The sequence below is a fragment of the Salvelinus namaycush genome, chromosome 22 (genome assembly GCF_016432855.1).
Source record: "Salvelinus namaycush isolate Seneca chromosome 22, SaNama_1.0, whole genome shotgun sequence".
Lineage (NCBI taxonomy): Eukaryota > Metazoa > Chordata > Actinopteri > Salmoniformes > Salmonidae > Salvelinus > Salvelinus namaycush.
Window position 1 is genome coordinate 24,987,870 of NC_052328.1, and position 19,733 is coordinate 25,007,602.

The window sequence follows — 19,733 nt, forward strand, 5'->3', positions numbered from 1 at the left end:
CACCAATTTCGTTAATACATTGGGCTGTTACCAAGCATAAAACATTTTTTGGAGTCTGTGTTGGAAAATAGATGTTCCTTTACTCTTCATCATGTAATCTCTGTTAAAGGAAACCCAGAAGTAGGTTTGAAAGGATTGCTAGCATTGACCGGAGAAGTGGAAAGCAAAAAAGCTCTCATTGCCTATGGTTGTTCAGAGTAATGGTGATGCAGGAAGCAGCAGTATTATAAATAGTAGGCCTATATCCCAGAATCACCGACCTTGACCTTGAGTTGTCTTGGAATTGGAGTTCTGCACTTGCTTATGCAGGCACTATAATCCATCTGCTGTATAATTACGGTTGAATAGCATATTTTGTAATACACTCTTATATGTCCTCGGTTATGAATAGTAATGAACTGTCTTGAATCGTTATGTTGACATCCTGTCACATTGTGTTTATGCTGATGATACAGACCCTGTTGTGTATGTTAGCTTTGAGATGACTTGACGATGCATTATAAAAAAAAAATATATATATATATATACATTACATGGTAGTTTAATCATCACAGAAGGGCCTCTAGGTCCTACACTAAAGGCTGCTTGTCAAAACCAGCTGCTTTAGTAAAGAGAGAGAAAGAGAAACGGCATAATGTTCTTTCTCTCCGTCTTTCAACTCTCTAGTGACAGAGCTAAGGCCCCAGCCAATTCAAATTTGTATGTAAAGATCCTTTATTTGAAAAGATCAGATTTGATGAACAAAGGGACATTAAGTGTGTACATATCATTCCATTCCATTATATACCATTACATTCCATTATATACCATTCCATTATATACCATTATATTACATTATATACCATTACATTACATTATATACCATTACATTATATACCATTATATTACATTATATACCATTACATTGCATTACACACACTCTCTTGCACACACCACACGCACATGTTTTGTTCTTCTATCTTCGTCGGTACCTAAAATGAATTTCCTTTCAAAATCCTATTTTCCCCTAGACATAACCCTTACCCTAACCTTAACCCATAACCCAAACCCTAAACATAACTCCTAACCCTAAACCCCTTATCCTAACCCTAATTCTAACCTTAATTGTCACCCTAACCCTAAACCTAACCCCTAAGCTTAAAATAGCTTTTGTCCTGATGGGAACATGGGAAATGTCCCCACGAGGGAGAATTTTTCTTGTTTTATTATCTTTGTGGGGACTTTTGGGAATTTTAGGTCCCCACAATGTTAGAAGAACCAACACACACACACACACTTAGTCCTACTATACAGTAAATCCCCCATGGCTTCTTCCCCAAATTGAATCTAATCAAAAGAATGCTGGGAGGGCCCTCAGGAGATTGCCAGGTTCCATAGTTGGCTAGTTCAAATAGAATCCTTGACATTTGGAAACAAACCATGTGCCACCAAGCAGTAATTGCATACGACCACAGAAACACACATCTGTGCGTTGTGTGTTTGAGGATGGAGGCTTTCATTGCCTGCCTTTTGAAGTATTATTAATGTGTAGTTATCTGGCTCTGTTGTCTGTGAAAGGTACCTGTATTGGACTATGGTACCTAATAGGGCTGGGCCGTGGACACAAAATTGGAGCAAATGGTGTCAAATGAAGGTGTGCCACCAAACCCTGTTCAATAGAAATGCTCATTTTATATTCAGATCATATTTCATATAAATTATTATCATCAACACTGTCAATAATATTGATAACTATGATATGAATTATTCTCCATATCGCCCAGAACCTAGTTCAGGTGCTTCATATTAAAAGTCTCATTGTTATATTGTGGAATGTTTGAGTCGGTGCTACTATAGAATGCCTACATTCAAAACCTCATTATGGATTACACCTCTGGCTGGATATGTGCGAAGAAATGCCACCCAGGGATTATTCAACATATTCAGTCTATACTTATACTGTATACAGAGTGAAAGAGAGGAGTAGGGAGAGAGAGGGGATGGTCAATTAGTGTTTCATTTTTTATGTGTGTAAGGTTTCCATTGTACTGGTCTACCAATTTGACCAACTCAACCTTACTTTTCTGTACGAAGGTTGCATACATGGTGTAGTTTTATGGTTAGATGGACAAAGGGGTATATATTATTCTTTCACGGCTAACAGTACTTGTTTGGGCTCAATACTAGTATATTTCACCACTATAAAGTATATTGTTTTTCCTGTCACACAATTGCATGATATGCTTATAGATTGGGGCGGTAGTTAGCCTAGCGGTTAGAGCGTTGGACTAGTAACTGAAAGGTTGCAAGATCAAATCCGCGAGCTGACAAGGTAAAAATCTGTCATTCTGCCCCTGAACAAGGCAGTTAACCCACTGTTCCTAGGCCGTCATTGAAAATAAGAATTTGTTCTTTAACTGACTTGCCTAGTTAAATAAAGGTGATGGATTGTCTGGGGTTCTCTCTAACCAGGTTAACACATTTTCTACCTAAACTGCCTGTTTCTGAAAGACAAGACTGCCTTAAGGGGCATTTCTTACATGCTTGTTTTCCTAAAGTGAGCAATCCTGGGAAAGCTGCTGCTTGAATTTACTTATAAGTTGCTTATTAACACCTGCCAATCTAGATGTGAAGATCTTTTAGTTGTCTTGACATTTGCCTCTGCTATTATTAGTATATGTCATACATAAAGTCGTACTCATTCCCCTATTCAAGTGAAATGTGTCATTATCAGGGGGTGGGGGTAGGTTTAAACTATATTTGTTTGGAACTAGGGCTGACTGTTTGTTTGAAATATTGTTTTGCTCCAGGTCAGGAAGATGACGGCAGGAAGGTTCTGGTGCTGAGCTATCCCCAGTACTGCCGTTACCGCTCTGTCCTGGCCCGGCTCAGAGAGCAGCCGTCGGCCCTGCTGACGAACCACACCGTGCTGGCTCTGGGCGGCATCGCCTCCCTACACAGCACAACACGCATCCTCTACTGCAGGGACACCTTCGAACACCCCACCCTGCTGCAGAACGAGAGTGTATGCGACGAGTTCGGTAAGTCCCAAAATGCTAGGGTGCAGGTAGCACCTGCTCCGCTTAAAAAGGTTTTCTCCAATTTTGCGCCGACTGAACACCACACAGGGTTGAGGTCACTTCCACTTTGATTCAAGTCACTTCGAGGGATGGATTGAATTGAAAGTCTCTATGTGACCTTGAATTGAAATTCCCCATGTGGACTTGAGATGATTCAGTTCACTTCCAAAATTGACTGAATTGAAATGGAACTGACCCCAACACTGCAAAACACACCATACTGATGAGTATCATCTGTCCTTAAGATAGTCTTTGTTTAAAGGCCCAGCGCAGCCCAGTGATTTTCCTGTGTTATATATATATTTCTACAGTATGAGGTTGGAATAAGCCTGTGAAATTGTGAAAATTATGATAATTCCCTTTTAGTGTGAGAGCGGTTTGAAAAGACCTACTGAAATTTCAGCCTGTTTTGGTGGGATGGAGTTTTGGCCTCCCTAGTGACATCATCAGGCGGTTATTACTTAATAGGTTGTTATCAATAAAACGTCACAATATGGTGCAGAGCGTTCGATTTGCCTGCTAGGAGGCAAGGAGAACCCCAGCTTCTCTAAAACCATTGACAACTGCGTGCCATTTTTAAGGAATTTTTGTATAAATGTTAACTATTTGGTTGTAATGGTAACTATTTGGTTGTAATATCATCAGCTCTTGAAGAGAATAGTCAGAACTACACAGTTCTGATTATTCTAGGAAAAACAATTGCGCACATTTAGCTCTATCATCTCTCAATTTTGGCCACCATTAATTTGATATTTGTGTAATATAAATTCAAAGTGATCTATACCTGCCAAGTGTGAGTGGTTTAGGTTAATTTCCTATCCTTTGTGGGTTCTGCCTGTCAAGCAGCAGAAGGGCGCATTTTCCGATGAACTGTTAGCTGGTAATGTTTACTTTGCAAGCTACCGGTAGAAACTTTGCACAGTTGGCTAAACATAGTGGTAAGTCGACCTAATGTGCTTTTTTCTCCAACCAACGTAGGCCTACCAAGTGAAGTTAGCTAACAGGATCCCCTTTTCAACATTGTTTTTAGTCACGATTGCTGCTGACAGACATGATAGGCTGCATTAATTGATTGATGGAACACATCAAATTAGCTAGCTAGCTAATAACAGATCACGTTAATATGGTTAATTAACAAGCTACATTTCAGGGGATAAACTAGATGGCTATATTGTTAGATTTGCTTGCCATTTATAGTGGTGATGACAGAAGTCTGACTGCCAACTTTAACAATGTCAAGCTCTTTCCAAAAGTATAATCTCGGATGAAGCAAGCTAAATATCACATATTGCTATCTAGCTAGCTACATGCCAAATGGATAGGCTACCCTCAAGTATCTGAAATGACATGATTAATTGATGTTTACTGATCATGAAAAGCATGCAGTTACTTTCTGTATAACTCTGATGATCGAGATTTTAAATGTGAAATAACCTGAACTGTGTTGTTCTGACTATGCTCTTCAAGAGGTGATGATATTAAAACCAAATACACTATATATACAAAAGTATATGGACACCCCTTCAAATTAGTGGATTCGGCTATTTCAGCCACACCCGTTGCTGACAGGTGTATAATATCGAGCACACAGCCATGCAATCTCCATAAACAAACATTGGCAGTAGAATGGCCTTACTGAAGAGCTCAGTGACTTTGCAACAAGTCAGTTCATCAAATTTCTGCCCTGCTAGAGCTGCCCTGGTTAACTGTAAGTGCTGTTATTGTGAAGTGGAACAGTCTAGGAGCTGTACGAGCTCACAAAATGGGACCGCCGAGTGCTGAAGCGCTAAGCGCGTAAAAATCATCTGTCCTCAGTTGCAATACTCACTATCGAGTTCCAAACTGGCTCTGGAAGCAACGTCAGCACGATAACTGTTTGTTGGGAGCTTCATTAAATGTGTTTCCATGGCCGAGCAGCCTAAGATCACCATGCACAATGCCAAGCGTTGGCTGGAGGGATGTAAAGCTCGTCGCCATTGGACTCTGGAGTATCTGGCAGTCCGACGGACGAATCAGGGTTTGGCGGATGCCAGGAGAACGCTATCTGCCTGAATACCTAGTGTCAACTGTAAAGTTTGGTGGATGAGGAATAATGGTCTTGGGCAATTTTTCATAGTTCGGGCTAAGCCCCTTAGTTCCAGTTAAGAGAAATCTTAACGCTGCAGCATAAAATTACATTCTATAGGATCTGTGCTTCCAAATTTGTGGCAACAATTTGGGGGAGGCCCTTTTCTGTTTCAGCATGACAATGCGCCCGTGCACAAAGCGAGGTCCATACAGAAATGGTTTGTCGAGATTGGTGTGGAAGAACTTGACTGACCTGCCCAGAGCCCTGACCTCAACCACATCGAACACCTTTGGGATGAATTAGAACGCCGACTGGGAGCCAGGCCTAATCGCCCAACATCAGTGCCCGACCTCACTAATACACTTGTGGCCCATGATTTTGAAATGAGATGTTCGACGAGCATGGTCATGTAGTGTAGTTATAACAGTTATTCAACAATCCCTTGAAAATGGCATAGTTGTCAATGGTTTTAGTGAACCCCCAGCAGCCAAATCTAACGCTCTGCACCATATTGTGACATTTTATTGATAACGACCTATAGACCAATAAGAAAGAGTTCCAAACCTCTCTACCAATAACGTCTAGTTTTCAGTTTTTCCTTCCCCACTCAGACCACTCGCAGATTTTCCTAGTTAAATTCTTGCTCGAGAAATTGATCTTTGCTAAAAAGCTGCTTTTGTTTCTTTTTGACCATTTTCATTTAAAACAATCACAGTAAGGTACATAATTGATTTGATATTGAGATAAAAACAGCTGCCTTTAACCCATTTTTTTTATAGCTTAAGGACCTTTTGAATTTTAGCTTAACTCACCGTAATTGTGGAACAGGTAAACATTTTTGGAGAGATTGTCTGTGTGGGTAATTTCATTTTAAAAGAGAAATGAGGAGGTGAGGGGAAACTGTTTTATGCGTAGGAAAATCTGGTATGAATGAATAGCAAGCTCACATTCTCCTGCTGCTCACACTGTTGGCTCATTGTGCCAGCACATGTAAGTGTCACACCGCATTCAGGCACAAGTCTTTTTCACTCTCTGACTGAAGTGTCATTACGTAAACACCAATTCTTTCAGTACGCCACATTAATGTGTGTTTCATTCGTGTTAGGAAACATTAAAATCACCCATGTTTAATCCAGATTTGTATTAGGTCAAGTGCCAGGGGCAGTGAATAATGGGCCGTTGTTAAAGCTAGAAGTGACTGGAAACGATTGTATTTATGCTTTTCCAATGCTAATCCTGACCTTTAACATTGGCCAAGTCTTTTTCTAGCGTTGCTAGCATTGCCCATTTAACAGACGTTCTTTTTTTATTCAAGTGAATTGACAGCCACCTCACGGTGTGTGGACAGAATGTCATTTGTGTCACTGCAGAACTACTGGAACACTGCTAATAATTAAAATGCTGCTATCTAGAGAGGACCAAGGAGTGCCACTGTCATTTAGAGAACGTTAAGGGTTTATTTTCGTTACTCAAGGCCCGTGTAATAGCAGGGCAGCTTGACATGATGTCACTTAGTATCATGTACTTACTTCCTATTTCCATATTCATGTAGCCTCATTTCTACCAAACTTTGGAGAGGATGATGACAATGTGACTATTGCATATTATTATCATATTTTCTGTGAACATACTCTTCTGTACAACCATACAGATATGACGGAAGAAAAATTTGTCATTACATAACATAGTCTACAAAGAAAGATTTGAAGAAATGTTAGCGTTCCAAGACATTTCCTCTGGGAGATAGTTAGAGGCAGTAAGATTGACTTTGCTCTGTGGGAATCATACTAAAATTGTAATTCTGTGGTTGGAATATGCTGTGAGAGAACATATTGTCTTGAACATTGGTATAATTACATGCCTGGCAACAGTGGAACCATGCGTTGAGAATATTGTGAGACAAGTTCTTATTTTCCTGCGAAAAAGTAATAATGTTGCTTACTCTCCCTGCCCCCACCTCTGAGAAACATAATACCCATTGCTTAAATAAACAGTGTTTTGAAAGCTGATGAGGTACTTATGTTTGAGGTGAAACTACAGGCTCATTCGTTCGTTTAGTCTTTTATTCAAACTGCTATGTCTGGGAAGGAGATAAAATCTATGTTTTTGTGAAAAAATTGTTGTTATTTTTTGCCTGTTTGAAATGTTTCCGCTCAGATTTTGGGGTTTTATGTTTATTAAAGTGGAACATTTTCTGGAATCCATCTGAATCCTTTTAGTAATCCTCGGGGGGGAAAGATTTATTGCTGGATATTAATGCTACCCAGATGCATAGATCCTAAAGAGATTCTATTTTTATCGTATTGTGAAATGAAGGGCACTCGCTCTGGAGTGTAAACTTTGTAAATGTTCCTGTAAAAGCACTGTAGCATGGCCAGGATGAGAGCAGAATATAAACACACTGATAAAGGAGTGATTTCCTTTGTGTGCCTGTGTCACTCCCCTCCACTGAATCCCAGTAGAGCTGGAGATTGTCTAAGACAGGCCCATTTTTATCCTGCTAAACTGTTAACATGTGCTCCCCTATAGATTGGAAGAATTCCTGCTCTGAAACCTTTCTTCTAAAGCTAAAATCAGGCTATATAGCTGCCACTGTTTTAATGTATTTGGGTAATCATAGGTATGTTATTTTCTTATCTTTCTGAACCTCCCATCAATTCGGAATTGTGTTTACCATGGTCATGCATTTTTTATCATCCATATGCCATATCATTGAAACATTAGATTAAGGATTTAATAAGCATGTGAAAAAAAAAAATTCATGTTAGGAAGAATCTCACATTGGTACTGAACTAAAAGCATTTTCAGTCCACTAATAGCATGACTGTGGCGAAGCATAATATCCCTTGTTTTGTATCCTAATCAGAAACAAGCTGCCCAGATGCACATTATTACAGGCCTTTTGTCTGTACATTAAACAGCCTGGAGGTAGGATTTATCTGGACAGAGAGAGGAAGGAGAGGACTTTCACAGGCTTTTGAAGTTGCTTAATTCCTACACAACACATCGTATAGAGGTTGTGGAGTAGCATGCTGGGGACTGGAGTCAATGAGTCACGAGGGATGATATTACACACCCTTGAAGTTTGTATTTTAAATGGGAAGTTTGAGTGAAAATAAGGCCACATGCAAAAATGGATGAACTTCCCCTTAAAGTGCGTTGTGTGGGCAGTCTTTTGCTCCTATCATATTTGCAGGTAGAGGAATGTTGGTATTTTTGAACATCGTTTATGAGTATTGTAAATAGCATCACTCCTACTAACACTACTTCCTCATCACGGTACACTGAAGAAGGAAGGCATCTGTGTTATTCAGCGAGGGAAACATCTCACTATCTCTCAGAGGAATAAATTACCCTACAAACAGACAATAGGTAGTGGAAAAGCATGCCCTGACCTATTTGAAATGAGTATACATGTATTATTTATCACCACCACAGTTTAATGCTCAAAGATTTTACATGACAAAGTCGTCACAATAGCTCTTTGGTTAACTCAATCCCATCAAATGTAACTGGAGCGTAATCTATTGGAATGCATTATGGTTTATTGATGTATGGGTGTGTTTATTCATGCATTCATTTATTTATAGGTCGCTGTGATTTCTCCTTTCTCGGTAATGAATAGCATAAGTCTTGAGCTCCTCCACTGCTGGGTAGTTATATATGAAACAGATTCTTTGATTTTTAAAAGCCCCAGCCAGACCCATTTCGTTTTTGTTTCACTCTGTCAATATCAATAATCTGGAAACGTTTGAAGGTTAGCCCGTTTTTAGCAAATCCCACATTACGTAATTTTGTCTGTTTTACATTCGCTCTCACAGAAAGACATGCCGTATTTGGGACAGCCCCTTTGTGTGTTGTTAGGCTTGACTTTCATCCTTAAAAGGGATTTTCTTCTCTCTAAACAATAGCCATTTAGTGACACTGCCAACTCATAGGCACAAGGCAAATCTGAACTCTACTGTATGTAAACTGCTCAGATATATCTTTTTAGAACATGACACTATTAATGTATTTGTTTGATATTTTCCTCCTTTTTGACAACAGAGCAACACTTGTATCTTTCTTAATGGGACAGGGCAGAGGAGATGTATGGTGGGGTGGGGACAGAGCGTTTGGTGTGTTCAAATCACACACTGTGACTGGATCTAAATGGAGCACGGGGATGTTGTCAAGTTTTTTCGAGGTCAGAGTTCAGATCATTCCTTACTCTGCTTGTCAGCTTGGTTGTGGTTTAAAGCTGGCAGAGTTTGGAGAATGATGTCTGTTAATGAGTCCCAATGGCACGCTGCAAAGATCATGAGTGTATCACATGAGGAGGAAAGTGGACAGCGAGAATGAAAGGCAGAGGGAAAAATGTAGTGTGTTTAAGTAAAATTCTGATTTATATATGCATAATTTTAAAAGAGCAGGATTAAAGAATGCTCGTTGAACTGTATGTTTAAGTTAAATGTATGGTATTGTACATGTGAGAATGGCAAAGGGGCAATTTAATGCTTGAGTGTACTTTGAGTGTATTAGTGTACACTCAAGCACTGCTACTTTATGAGTTTGCTCAGCACAATCACACACATTCACACCCTCTATCACACTCCACCCAATGAAAATGATTTCATAATCCTCACCATAATAAACGTCTTTGAACAGTTTAATTGGCTCTTCCTGGAATCACTCCGTTTCACTTCATTTGATCTGATGAAAGAGTAATGTTCCCTTCCCAAGGGGTGCATAGACAACACTGCACAAATAAAGCTGCAGTGGCAAATGACAGCAATAATAAACAAGGCAAATTCATACGCACTTCCGATCATTTTAGCTCAAATTGCTTTTGTTTATTAGCTAATCATGTTAATTAGCGGATCTTGTTTAAAGTGAATTTCATATTTATTCCAGGAGGATGAAAGACCATGGTTATTCGGTATAAGTGATGTATCAGAGGGTTGTTGGGTAAGATGTGACACAAATGTTATTTTCACACAACATTTTAAAATGACATACAGTAGACACTGTGCTATCTAAGAAGGTATTTTGAGCCTTTGTGACATAGAAAGTAGGTCTACACGAAGACATGTATTATATGTAAGGTTGAAACAGAGGGACAGAGACATGGACAACAAAAAAGAGTATTGGTCTTTGCAGGGGAACATAATAAACCTTAGGGCCATTATTAAACAACATCCAGATATTACAGACGTGTCTTCAGCTGTATCAGGAGCTTCGAGGGCTGTTAACTTTAACTCTGTGGTTAAATAAAATAAATATGTTTTATTGTCACACACTGGATAGGTGCAGTGAAATGTGTGGTTTTACAGGGTATCCCAACCAGATGGAATAGTAGTGGACATAAAGGAAGTGTGTATGCCCTCTTAAAGGAAAGATTCACCCACTTTGAATGTTATATAATTTTTGGGCATCTCCGAGTGATGTTCTACACTCTTAGAAAAAAGGGTGTTATCTAGAACCTAAAATGGTTCTTTGGCTGCCCCTCTAGGAGAACCTTTTGAAAAACAATTTTTGGTTCAAGGTAGAAACCTTTTGGGTTCCATGAAGATCCCTTTCTACAGAGGGTTCTACATGGAACCAAAAAGGATTCTACCTGAAACCAAAAAAGGGTTCTACCTGGAACCAAAAAGGGTCCTCCTATGGGGACAGCCGAAGAACCCTTTTGGAACCCTTTTTTCTAAGAGTGTATTGAGTCAACTATCTTTTCATATGTATCTGAGCTCTTGCTGTTCATGCAGGCAGAAATACAGTCGGTATGACGTAGCATTGTGTAAAAGACGCTCTCACTACACTGGAAGGTAATAGGAAGATTACTTTAAGATCGCAAAAGCGTCTATCATACAGGTCAGATTTCAATACTGTCTGATGTCATAATGCAGGAGGTCTTCTCTCGAATGAGCCATTGATCATATATATATATATATTTATTTTTTTATTTTTTTTATTTTTTTAGATATTCCTACCTCGAGATATGTGTAATTTAACAGAAGATCAACCAGATTTGTCCTCTTCAGTCCAGGGTGCATTGCATGGTCCCCAAAACCAACACCTCCTTTGTTCGCCTTTCCTTCCTTTTCTCTGCTGCCAATGACTGGAACGAATTGCAAAAATCACTGAAGCCGGAGACTTATAGTTCCCTCACTAACTTCAAGCATCGGTTGTCAGAGCAGCTTACCGATCGCTGCAGCTGTACACAGCCCATCTGTAAATAGCCCATCCAACCAACTACCTACCTCATCCCTATATTTGTTTTAGTTTTTTCTGCTCTTTTGCACACCAGTATTTCTACTTGCACATCCTCATCTGCACATCTATCACTCCAGTGTTAATTGCTAAATTGTAATTACTCGCCTTTATGGTGTATTTATTGCCTTACGTCCTTGCTTCATTTGCACACACTGTATACAGATTTTCTATTGTGTTATTGATTGTACGTTTGTTTATCCCATGTGTAACTCTGTGTTGTTGTTTTTGTTGTACTGCTTTGCTTTATCTTGGCTAGGTCGCAGTTGTAAATGAGAACTTGTTCTTTTCACCTACCTGGTGAGATAAAGGTGAAAATATATATATATATATATATATATATATATAGCCTATCATGTCTGTCAGCAGCAATTAACCTAAACCACTCATACTTTAATAGTTCACTTTTAGTTTATACAGTGGGGCAAAAAAGTATTTAGTCAGCCACCAATTGTGCAAGTTCTCCCACTTAAAAAGGTGAGAGGCCTGTAATTTTCATTATAGATACACTTCAACTATGACAGACAAAATGAGGAAAAAAATCCAGAAAATCACATTGTAGGATTTTTAATGAATTTATTTGCAAATTATGGTGGAAAATAAGTATTTGGTCAATAACAAAAGTTTATCTCAATACTTTGTTATATACCCTTTGTTGGCAATGACAGAGGTCAAACGTTTTCTGTAAGTCTTCACAAGGTTTTCACACACTGGTATTTTGGCCCATTCCTCCATGCAGATGTAACAGGGTTTTATTGGTGATTCCCCTTGCCACTTTATTGTTAAGCCAATGGGTTTTTGGTTTTAGTTTTGTCTTGCCTTCACCTACTCAACATGGCATCTTATTGGCTGGTTTGCGTAGCTTACTTACGAGGGAGGATGTTTCAGTTAGAATCGTCCCAGTGAACAAGCACCAAACCAGCGTGCGTGAGTGCAGAGTTGGATGGTGAGCCGTGCATTGCATGACGTGCAATTTTGTGCTGTTCCTATCAGAATAAATCTCCATGACTGGTGCTACACGTTGGAGTTCGTGTCGAGGATTGATTGTACACAACGCAATAAGAGTACTGTTACAGTGGTGCCGTGACCCGGATCAACAGCATCAATGTAACAGTTGTAACTTTACGTCGTCCCCTCGCCCCGACACGGGCGCGAACCAGGGACCTTCTGCACACATCAACAACGGTCGCCCACGAAGCATCGTTACCCATCGCTCCACAAAGGCCACGGCACCACTACTTAAGTCTCAGAGCAAGTGACGTAACTGATTGAAATGCTACTAGCGCGTACCCGCTAACTAGCTAGCCATTTCACATCCGTTACACTCACCCCCCCTTCAACCTCCTCCTTTTTCCGCAGCAACCAGTGATCCGCGTCAACAGCATCAATGTAACAGTATAACTTTAAACCGTCCCCTCGCCCCGACACGGGCGCGAACCAGGGACCCTCTGCACACATCAACAACTGACACCCACGAAGCGTCGTTACCCATCGCTCCACAAAAGCCGCGGCCCTTGCAGAGCAAGGGGCAACACTACTAATAGGTTTCAGAGCAAGTGACGTAACTGATTGAAACGCTACTAGCGCGTACCCGCTAACTAGCTAGCCATTTCACATCCGTTACACTCACCCCCCTTTCAACCTCCTCCTTTTCCGCAGCAACCAGTGATCCGGGTCAACAGCATCAATGTAACAGTATAACTTTACGGCCATCCCTTCGCCCCGACCCGGGCGCGAACCAGGGACCTTCTGCACACATCAACAACAGTCACCCACGAAGCGTCGTTACCCATCGCTCCACAAAAGCCGCGGCACCACTACTTAAGTCTCAGAGCAAGTGACGTAACTGATTGAAATGCTACTAGCGCGTACCCGCTAACTAGCTAGCCATTTCACATCCGTTACACAGATCTCCTCTAGAGCAGTGATGTTTTGGGGCTGTTGCTGGGCAACACGGACTTTCAACTCCCTACATAGATTTTCTATGGGGTTGAGATCTGGAGACTGGCTAGGCCACTCCAGGACCTTGAAATGCTTCTTACGAAGCCACTCCTTCGTTGCCCGGGTGGTGTGTTTGGGATCATTGTCATGCTGAAAGACCCAGCCACGTTTCATCTTCAATGCCCTTGCTGATGGAAGGAGGTTTTCACTCAGAATCTCACGATACATGGCCCCATTCATTCTTTCCTTTACACGGATCAGTCGTCCTGGTCCCTTTGCAGAAAAACAGCCCCAAAGCATTTTGTTTCCACCCCCATGCTTCACAGTAGGTATGGTGTTCTTTGGGTGCAACTCAGCATTCTTTGTCCTCCAAACACGACGAGTTGAGTTTTTACCAAAAAGTTATATTTTGGTTTCATCTGACCATATGACATTCTCCCAATCTTCTTCTGGAACATCCAAATGCTCTCTAGCTAACTTCAAATGGGCCTGGACATGTACTGGCTTAAGCAGGGGGACACGTCTGGCACTGCAGGATTTGAGTCCCTGGCGGCGTAGTGTGTTACTGATGGTAGGCTTTGTTACTTTGGTCCCAGCTCTCTGCAGGTCATTCACTAGGTCCCCCCGTGTGGTTCTGGGATTTTTGCTCACCGTTCTTGTGATCATTTTGACCCCACGGGGTGAGATCTTGTGTGGAGCCCCAGATCGAGGGAGATTATCAGTGGTCTTGTATGTCTTCCATTTCCTAATAATTGCTCCCACAGTTGATTTCTTCAAACCAAGCTGCTTATCTATTGCAGATTCAGTCTTCCCAGCCTGGTGCAGGTCTACAATTTTGTTTCTGGTGTCCTTTGACAGCTCTTTGGTCTTGGCCATAGTGGAGTTTGGAGTGTGACTGTTTGAGGTTGTGGACAGGTGTCTTTTATACTGATAACAAGTTCAAACAGGTGCCATTAATACAGGTAACGAGTGGAGGACAGAGGAGCCTCTTAAAGAAGAAGTTACAGGTCTGTGAGAGCCAGAAATCTTGCTTGTTTGTAGGTGACCAAATACTTATTTTCTACCATAATTTGCAAATAAATTCATTAAAAATCCTACAATGTGATTTTCTGGATTTTTTCCCCTCATTGTGTCTGTCATAATTGAAGTGTACCTATGATGAAAATTACAGGGCTCTCTCATCTTTTTAAGTGGGAGAACTTGCACAATTGGTGGCTGACTAAATACTTTTTTGCCCCACTGTATCACTCAAATATCCAATTAATGGTGGCCAATATTTAGAGATATCGTGAATCAACCCTCACATATCTGATGTTTAATGATCATGTTGACTTTGATGCATGCAGTTACTTGCTGTATAACTCTGATGATAGAGCTTAATGTGCGCAAATGTTTTGCATGGAATAATCAGAAATGTGTAGTTCTGACTATGCTCTTCAAGATCGAGGTGATGATATTACAACCAAATAGTTACCATTACAACCAAATAGTTACCATTACAACTAAATAGTTACCATTACAACCAAATAGTTACCATTACAACCAAATAGTTAACATTACAACCAAATAGTTACCATTACAACCAAATAGTTACCATTGCAACCAAATAGTTAACATTACAACCAAATAGTTACCATTACAACCAAATAGTTAACATTACAACCAAATAGTTACCAATTATTTGCCAATCCCTTGCAAACGGCACCTAGTTGTCAATGGATTTAGCAAAGCTGGGGGTCTCCTTGCCCCCACAGCAGGCAAATCGAACACTCTGTACCTTATTGTGACATTTTGTTGATAACAACCTATAGGATCTCTATGGCCAGAGCATAGAGATAGCATTGCATTGTGGGTTGTGTAGTCAACTTGAACTGCAACAGATTTCCACAAAGATTTTCACGTTGCTACCAACCTTACAATGCCAAAATTAAACATTTGTTGACAAAAAATATTGTTTTCACATATTAGTGTTATTTAACACTGTTCATTATAGGAATTACTGGTTTTGGGTGGATTCTTCCTTTAAGGACAATGTAGTTAAATGCTGGCAGTTAAATGCTGCGTTCACCTGTGAGGTAGGGAAGAAAGAGGCTGAACTGAAAAGGGACTATTTCATTTCCTGTAAACATACATGCTGCGATGTGGGCCTGTTGCCATGGGGACTGGGGTCCAGGCAACCTGCTGTTTTGACTGGATTTTGATGATGATTGATAATTACTACCTGGCATTTGGTCCCCATCTTCATAAACATATGGCTAGATTTGCCCTCCACGTTATATCTGGCAAATTGTTCCCTTTGATAATAGGTTTTTAATGTTCCACAGTTGACGTTTGTTGGGCATAGCAATCATTTTCTCATGTAATTATATTTGCTGCGTGCGGTTATACAATCCCAGAAATAGAATCGATTTCACATTGAATTTATGTGACCTATCCAGGATGGTGGCAGAATTTAATTTACAAATTCTTGTGACAAACAAAAGGATAGAGGGTGTTGTGTCGGTTGTCTCATTGAAATTTGAGCATTTGAAAATGGCTATTGTTGCATTGACTTTTATTGTTATTCAAATTGGGATTTGTTGTATTTTTAATTTCCATAATAAGAGCATTATGATACTCGTTAGCTTACATAAAGAGGCAATTGGAAGCCATCTCAGTATACAGTATTAAGCTCTGAAGGGATAACAAGCTGTCACTTTGTTTAACTACCTAAACGACCCACTGTGCACTTACTAGCATACTTCTGTACTTGTCACACTATATTTCACATCTGAGCTCCTGCAGCATAAGTAAACCACAGAGATGAAAGGAAATCCAAAGGCAAAGCTTTATATGAGTTACAAAGGCTATAGGAATGCAAAAAAAAAACAGGTTCTGTTAGAGAGATAATGATCACTCATCCTCCCCTGTCAGTCAGCGTACTGAAGGAATCGTCTTTGAGGAAAATGGAAAGGACCACATAATACACAATTTGTTGGAAATTAGGAGGTTGGCTGGGGAATAACATGTGAAACATAATGCCAGAGGATGAGAGAAGATCAAATAAAGATCAAATACATTTTTATAAAATCACAGTGCTGCCCCCATCTCCCTTACTCCTCGCCTCTCTGTGTTACCCTCACTGTGTGACATTTCTAAATGAGAATCAAAGGCAACCTGCATACACTGAGTGTACAAAACATTAAGAACATTTTCCTAATACTAATAATACCCCCAATTCGTCGGGGCATGGACTCCACAAGATTCTGGCCCATGTTGACTACAATGCTTCCCACAGTTGTGTCAAGTTGGCTGGATGTCCTTTGGGTGGTGGACCATTCTTGATACACACAGGAAACTGTTTAGTCTGAAAACCGCAGCACAGTTGCAGTTATTGACAGTCAAACCTATGTGCCTAGCACCTACTACCATACCTCATTCAAAGGTACTTACATATTTTGTCTTGCCCATTCACCCTCCGAAGGGCACACATAAAATTGTCTCAAGGCTTAAAAATCCTTCTTTAACATGTCTCCTCCCGTTCATCTACACTGATTGAAGTGGATTTAAGGTGACATCAATAAGGGATCATAGCTTTCACCTAGATTCACCTGGTCAGTCGTTGTCCTTAATGTTTTGTACGCTCAGTGTATATGGAAGAGAGATATATACTTGTGTAAACATTAGGTTAAGACCTTAAGGCTGGGTGGGTCCCACCTTAGGCTGTTGTTCACTGGGGGATTTAGCTCATTTGTAGAGGTCTGTTTAATCCTAGAGTACATGTAATACTGTGTCCTGACCTGTGTCAGGAGTAGTGAGCTGCCCTCTGTTAGAGCCCCCTTTCAAACACATCAGACTCAGTGACTGTGAAAATGTCACATCAATGGAGCTACCCAGCAGGAAAAATATACACAATCAGAAAGTTTACTTCCAGTAGGGATTTTATGTGCTGTTATTTAAAAAAAGAAAGGTTGTTTGCTGTAGAGTAGTACATATGCTTGAATAATGGGTGAATCATGAATAATTGGTGTTCACTAAAAGTGGAAATAATGGAAATGAAAAAGGAAAAATATGTATGCAAATCCTGTCTCTTTCAACCAGCTCTCGCTTCTTCCATCCTAATCTCTTTCTGTCTCTCTTTCTCTGGTTAGTGAGCAGGTAGAACAGTAATCACTAACGAGTGATTGCATGCTAGGCATTATGTGTTGTGTTTCAACGTCCCCAGTGTTCACTGAGAATAAGCAAACCACATTCTTCATTAAATTTAGAATAGCTCTCAGCAACTAAATTATGTATTATGCTGTGGTTGCATTTATATTCTACATGGCCTCTTCACTAACAAATACTTTTTTCTGGGAACCTAACAAATATTTGAGTGTACACGACTATCATGCAACGTCTACAAATAGGGTGAAATACATTTTTAAAAAGCTTAATTCCTATAAGATTATAATAATAAATAAACCCTGTATACTGTTTATTTTGACAACTGTGTCATCTAACAATTTCTATTCTTTTGTAAATAGAATGTATATTTTCAATTTTGATGCATCTGATGTTCTGACCATTTTCTCGAAATGACTAGGCATGGAAATAAGCCTGAGGCTACACGAGGGGCGTAGCTCACCTGTCAAATGCCAGAGTGAGAATTATTAGCATGTCAGACAAGTCAGATGCTGACTGCTGTTCATAACTTAATAACACAGATCAAATGTGTTAGTTCACCACATACTAATGTCCTCTCTGAAAAATAAATCGACTTTATGTGGACATTAGCCTTGTTTTGTTGTTCAAATAATACCCTGCACTTTAAGCAACACTGGTGCTCAGAGGGGATTTTCAACCTGAAGGACAAAACATGAAGTTGTTCTGCAACTAACAGGCTTTCTCACTGTGCCTCCCTTCTCTGTGTATGATCTTTCTCACTGTGCCTCCCTTCTCTGTGTATGATCTTTCTCACTGTGCCTCCCTTCTCTGTGTATGATCTTTCTCACTGTGCCTCCCTTCTCTGTGTATGATCTTTCTCACTGTGCCTCCCTTCTCTGTGTATGATCTTTCTCACTGTGCCTCCCTTCTCTGTGTATGATCTTTCTCACTGTGCCTCCCTTCTCTGTGTATGATCTTTCTCACTGTGCCTCCCTTCTCTGTGTATGATCTTTCTCACTGTGCCTCCCTTCTCTGTGTATGATCTTTCTCACTGTGCCTCCCTTCTCTGTGTATGATCTTTGGCCTCATTTGGGTCACAGGGTTGTGAAACTATCTCTTCCTTTTGTTGGGAAGATGTCGGACTTTCAAAAGCATATTTGTACGTCAATGAAATATAGGCCCTCCCCTGATTTAGTTTCATAGTCTTGTGGGAATAAAAACAGAGAAGTTGCTATTTTGGACCAAGAAAGTCAAAGTGGCACTTGCGTCAGCATTGCTTCAGTAAAGAGGGCAACTAATTTGTATGTGGTTGTGGATTTATTTCACTGAGTACAGCAGCATTTCACAAGATGTTGTTGCAGCAGCACTATTTTAGCGAGGAAGCATTTTAGTGTTATATTGCACCATCGCTCTACCATTGCCAGCTCAGATTTAAATAGTGTAGTTCAAAACAGGAGCGTACAGTATGTGTATGAAATGTATCATTTCAAGCTATCAAGACATAATCATGGTAGTATTTAGATTGAATGTTATTCAACACTTTTCTACAGTGTTCTTTTTATTCATTGCTGCATAATCTCAGGAAATCTGTCAGATGAATGTCCACTGCTGACGAGTCCTTCAGATCCTGTGGTAGCGCTGTTTATGTGGAACTTCAGAAACCATTCGGAGGTGTCTAAGGGCTTTTTCAAACATGCCGTCCACGGAATGATAATGAAGTTCTAGCCCTTAATTGAATTGGAGAAATTAGACAAGGTACTGTCAGACGTTAAGAGGAGCGTTGGACTGCATCAAAAGATCAAGTTGTCAGCTTGCATCGCTGCTGAATTCCTTGTGACTTTCATGCCTCGGGGGTGCTGTTCATTGACAGAAATGATGGATTTGCCCCAAGGGGTTATTTTATGTCTGCCAATGCCAAGAGAGCAAGCTATTATCCAAGGTAACTTATGTATTCGACCTGCACTCTAAATCTCTGCCACTTTTTACAGCTGGCCATTTAAACAGCTGTGTATTCCTCAAGGGGTTTAAACCAGCAACCTTCATATTCAACCTTAAGTCAGGTCAGTGACCCAAAAAAGGCCAGAGCAGAACTAATGCATGTGTGTTATTGTGAGGGTTCCTTATTTAACTGCCATCAAGGAACATGATCAGTGGCATCCAGGCCCAGAATAATAAAAGGATTCCACACATTTCTCCACTTGACCTTGAGGCTCATTTGAAGTCGATATCCTGAAAGTCTGAAGGGAGCTTTGTGATGTTTTTTTTTAACTAGCACAGATGTCCGCAGATCCATG

At 40.3% G+C, this 19,733-nt stretch overlaps 1 protein-coding gene across 1 annotated transcript in view; it reads left to right on the forward strand.

Moving 5' to 3' along the window:
* The window catches only part of LOC120017693 (AT-rich interactive domain-containing protein 5B-like), a 59,122-nt gene that overhangs the window by 15,576 nt on the left and 23,813 nt on the right, over positions 1-19,733 (forward strand). The window contains exon 4 of the mRNA XM_038960622.1: positions 2,790-3,020. Within this exon, the coding sequence (XP_038816550.1) occupies positions 2,790-3,020 (231 nt within the window). The remainder of the gene's footprint in view (positions 1-2,789; positions 3,021-19,733) is intronic.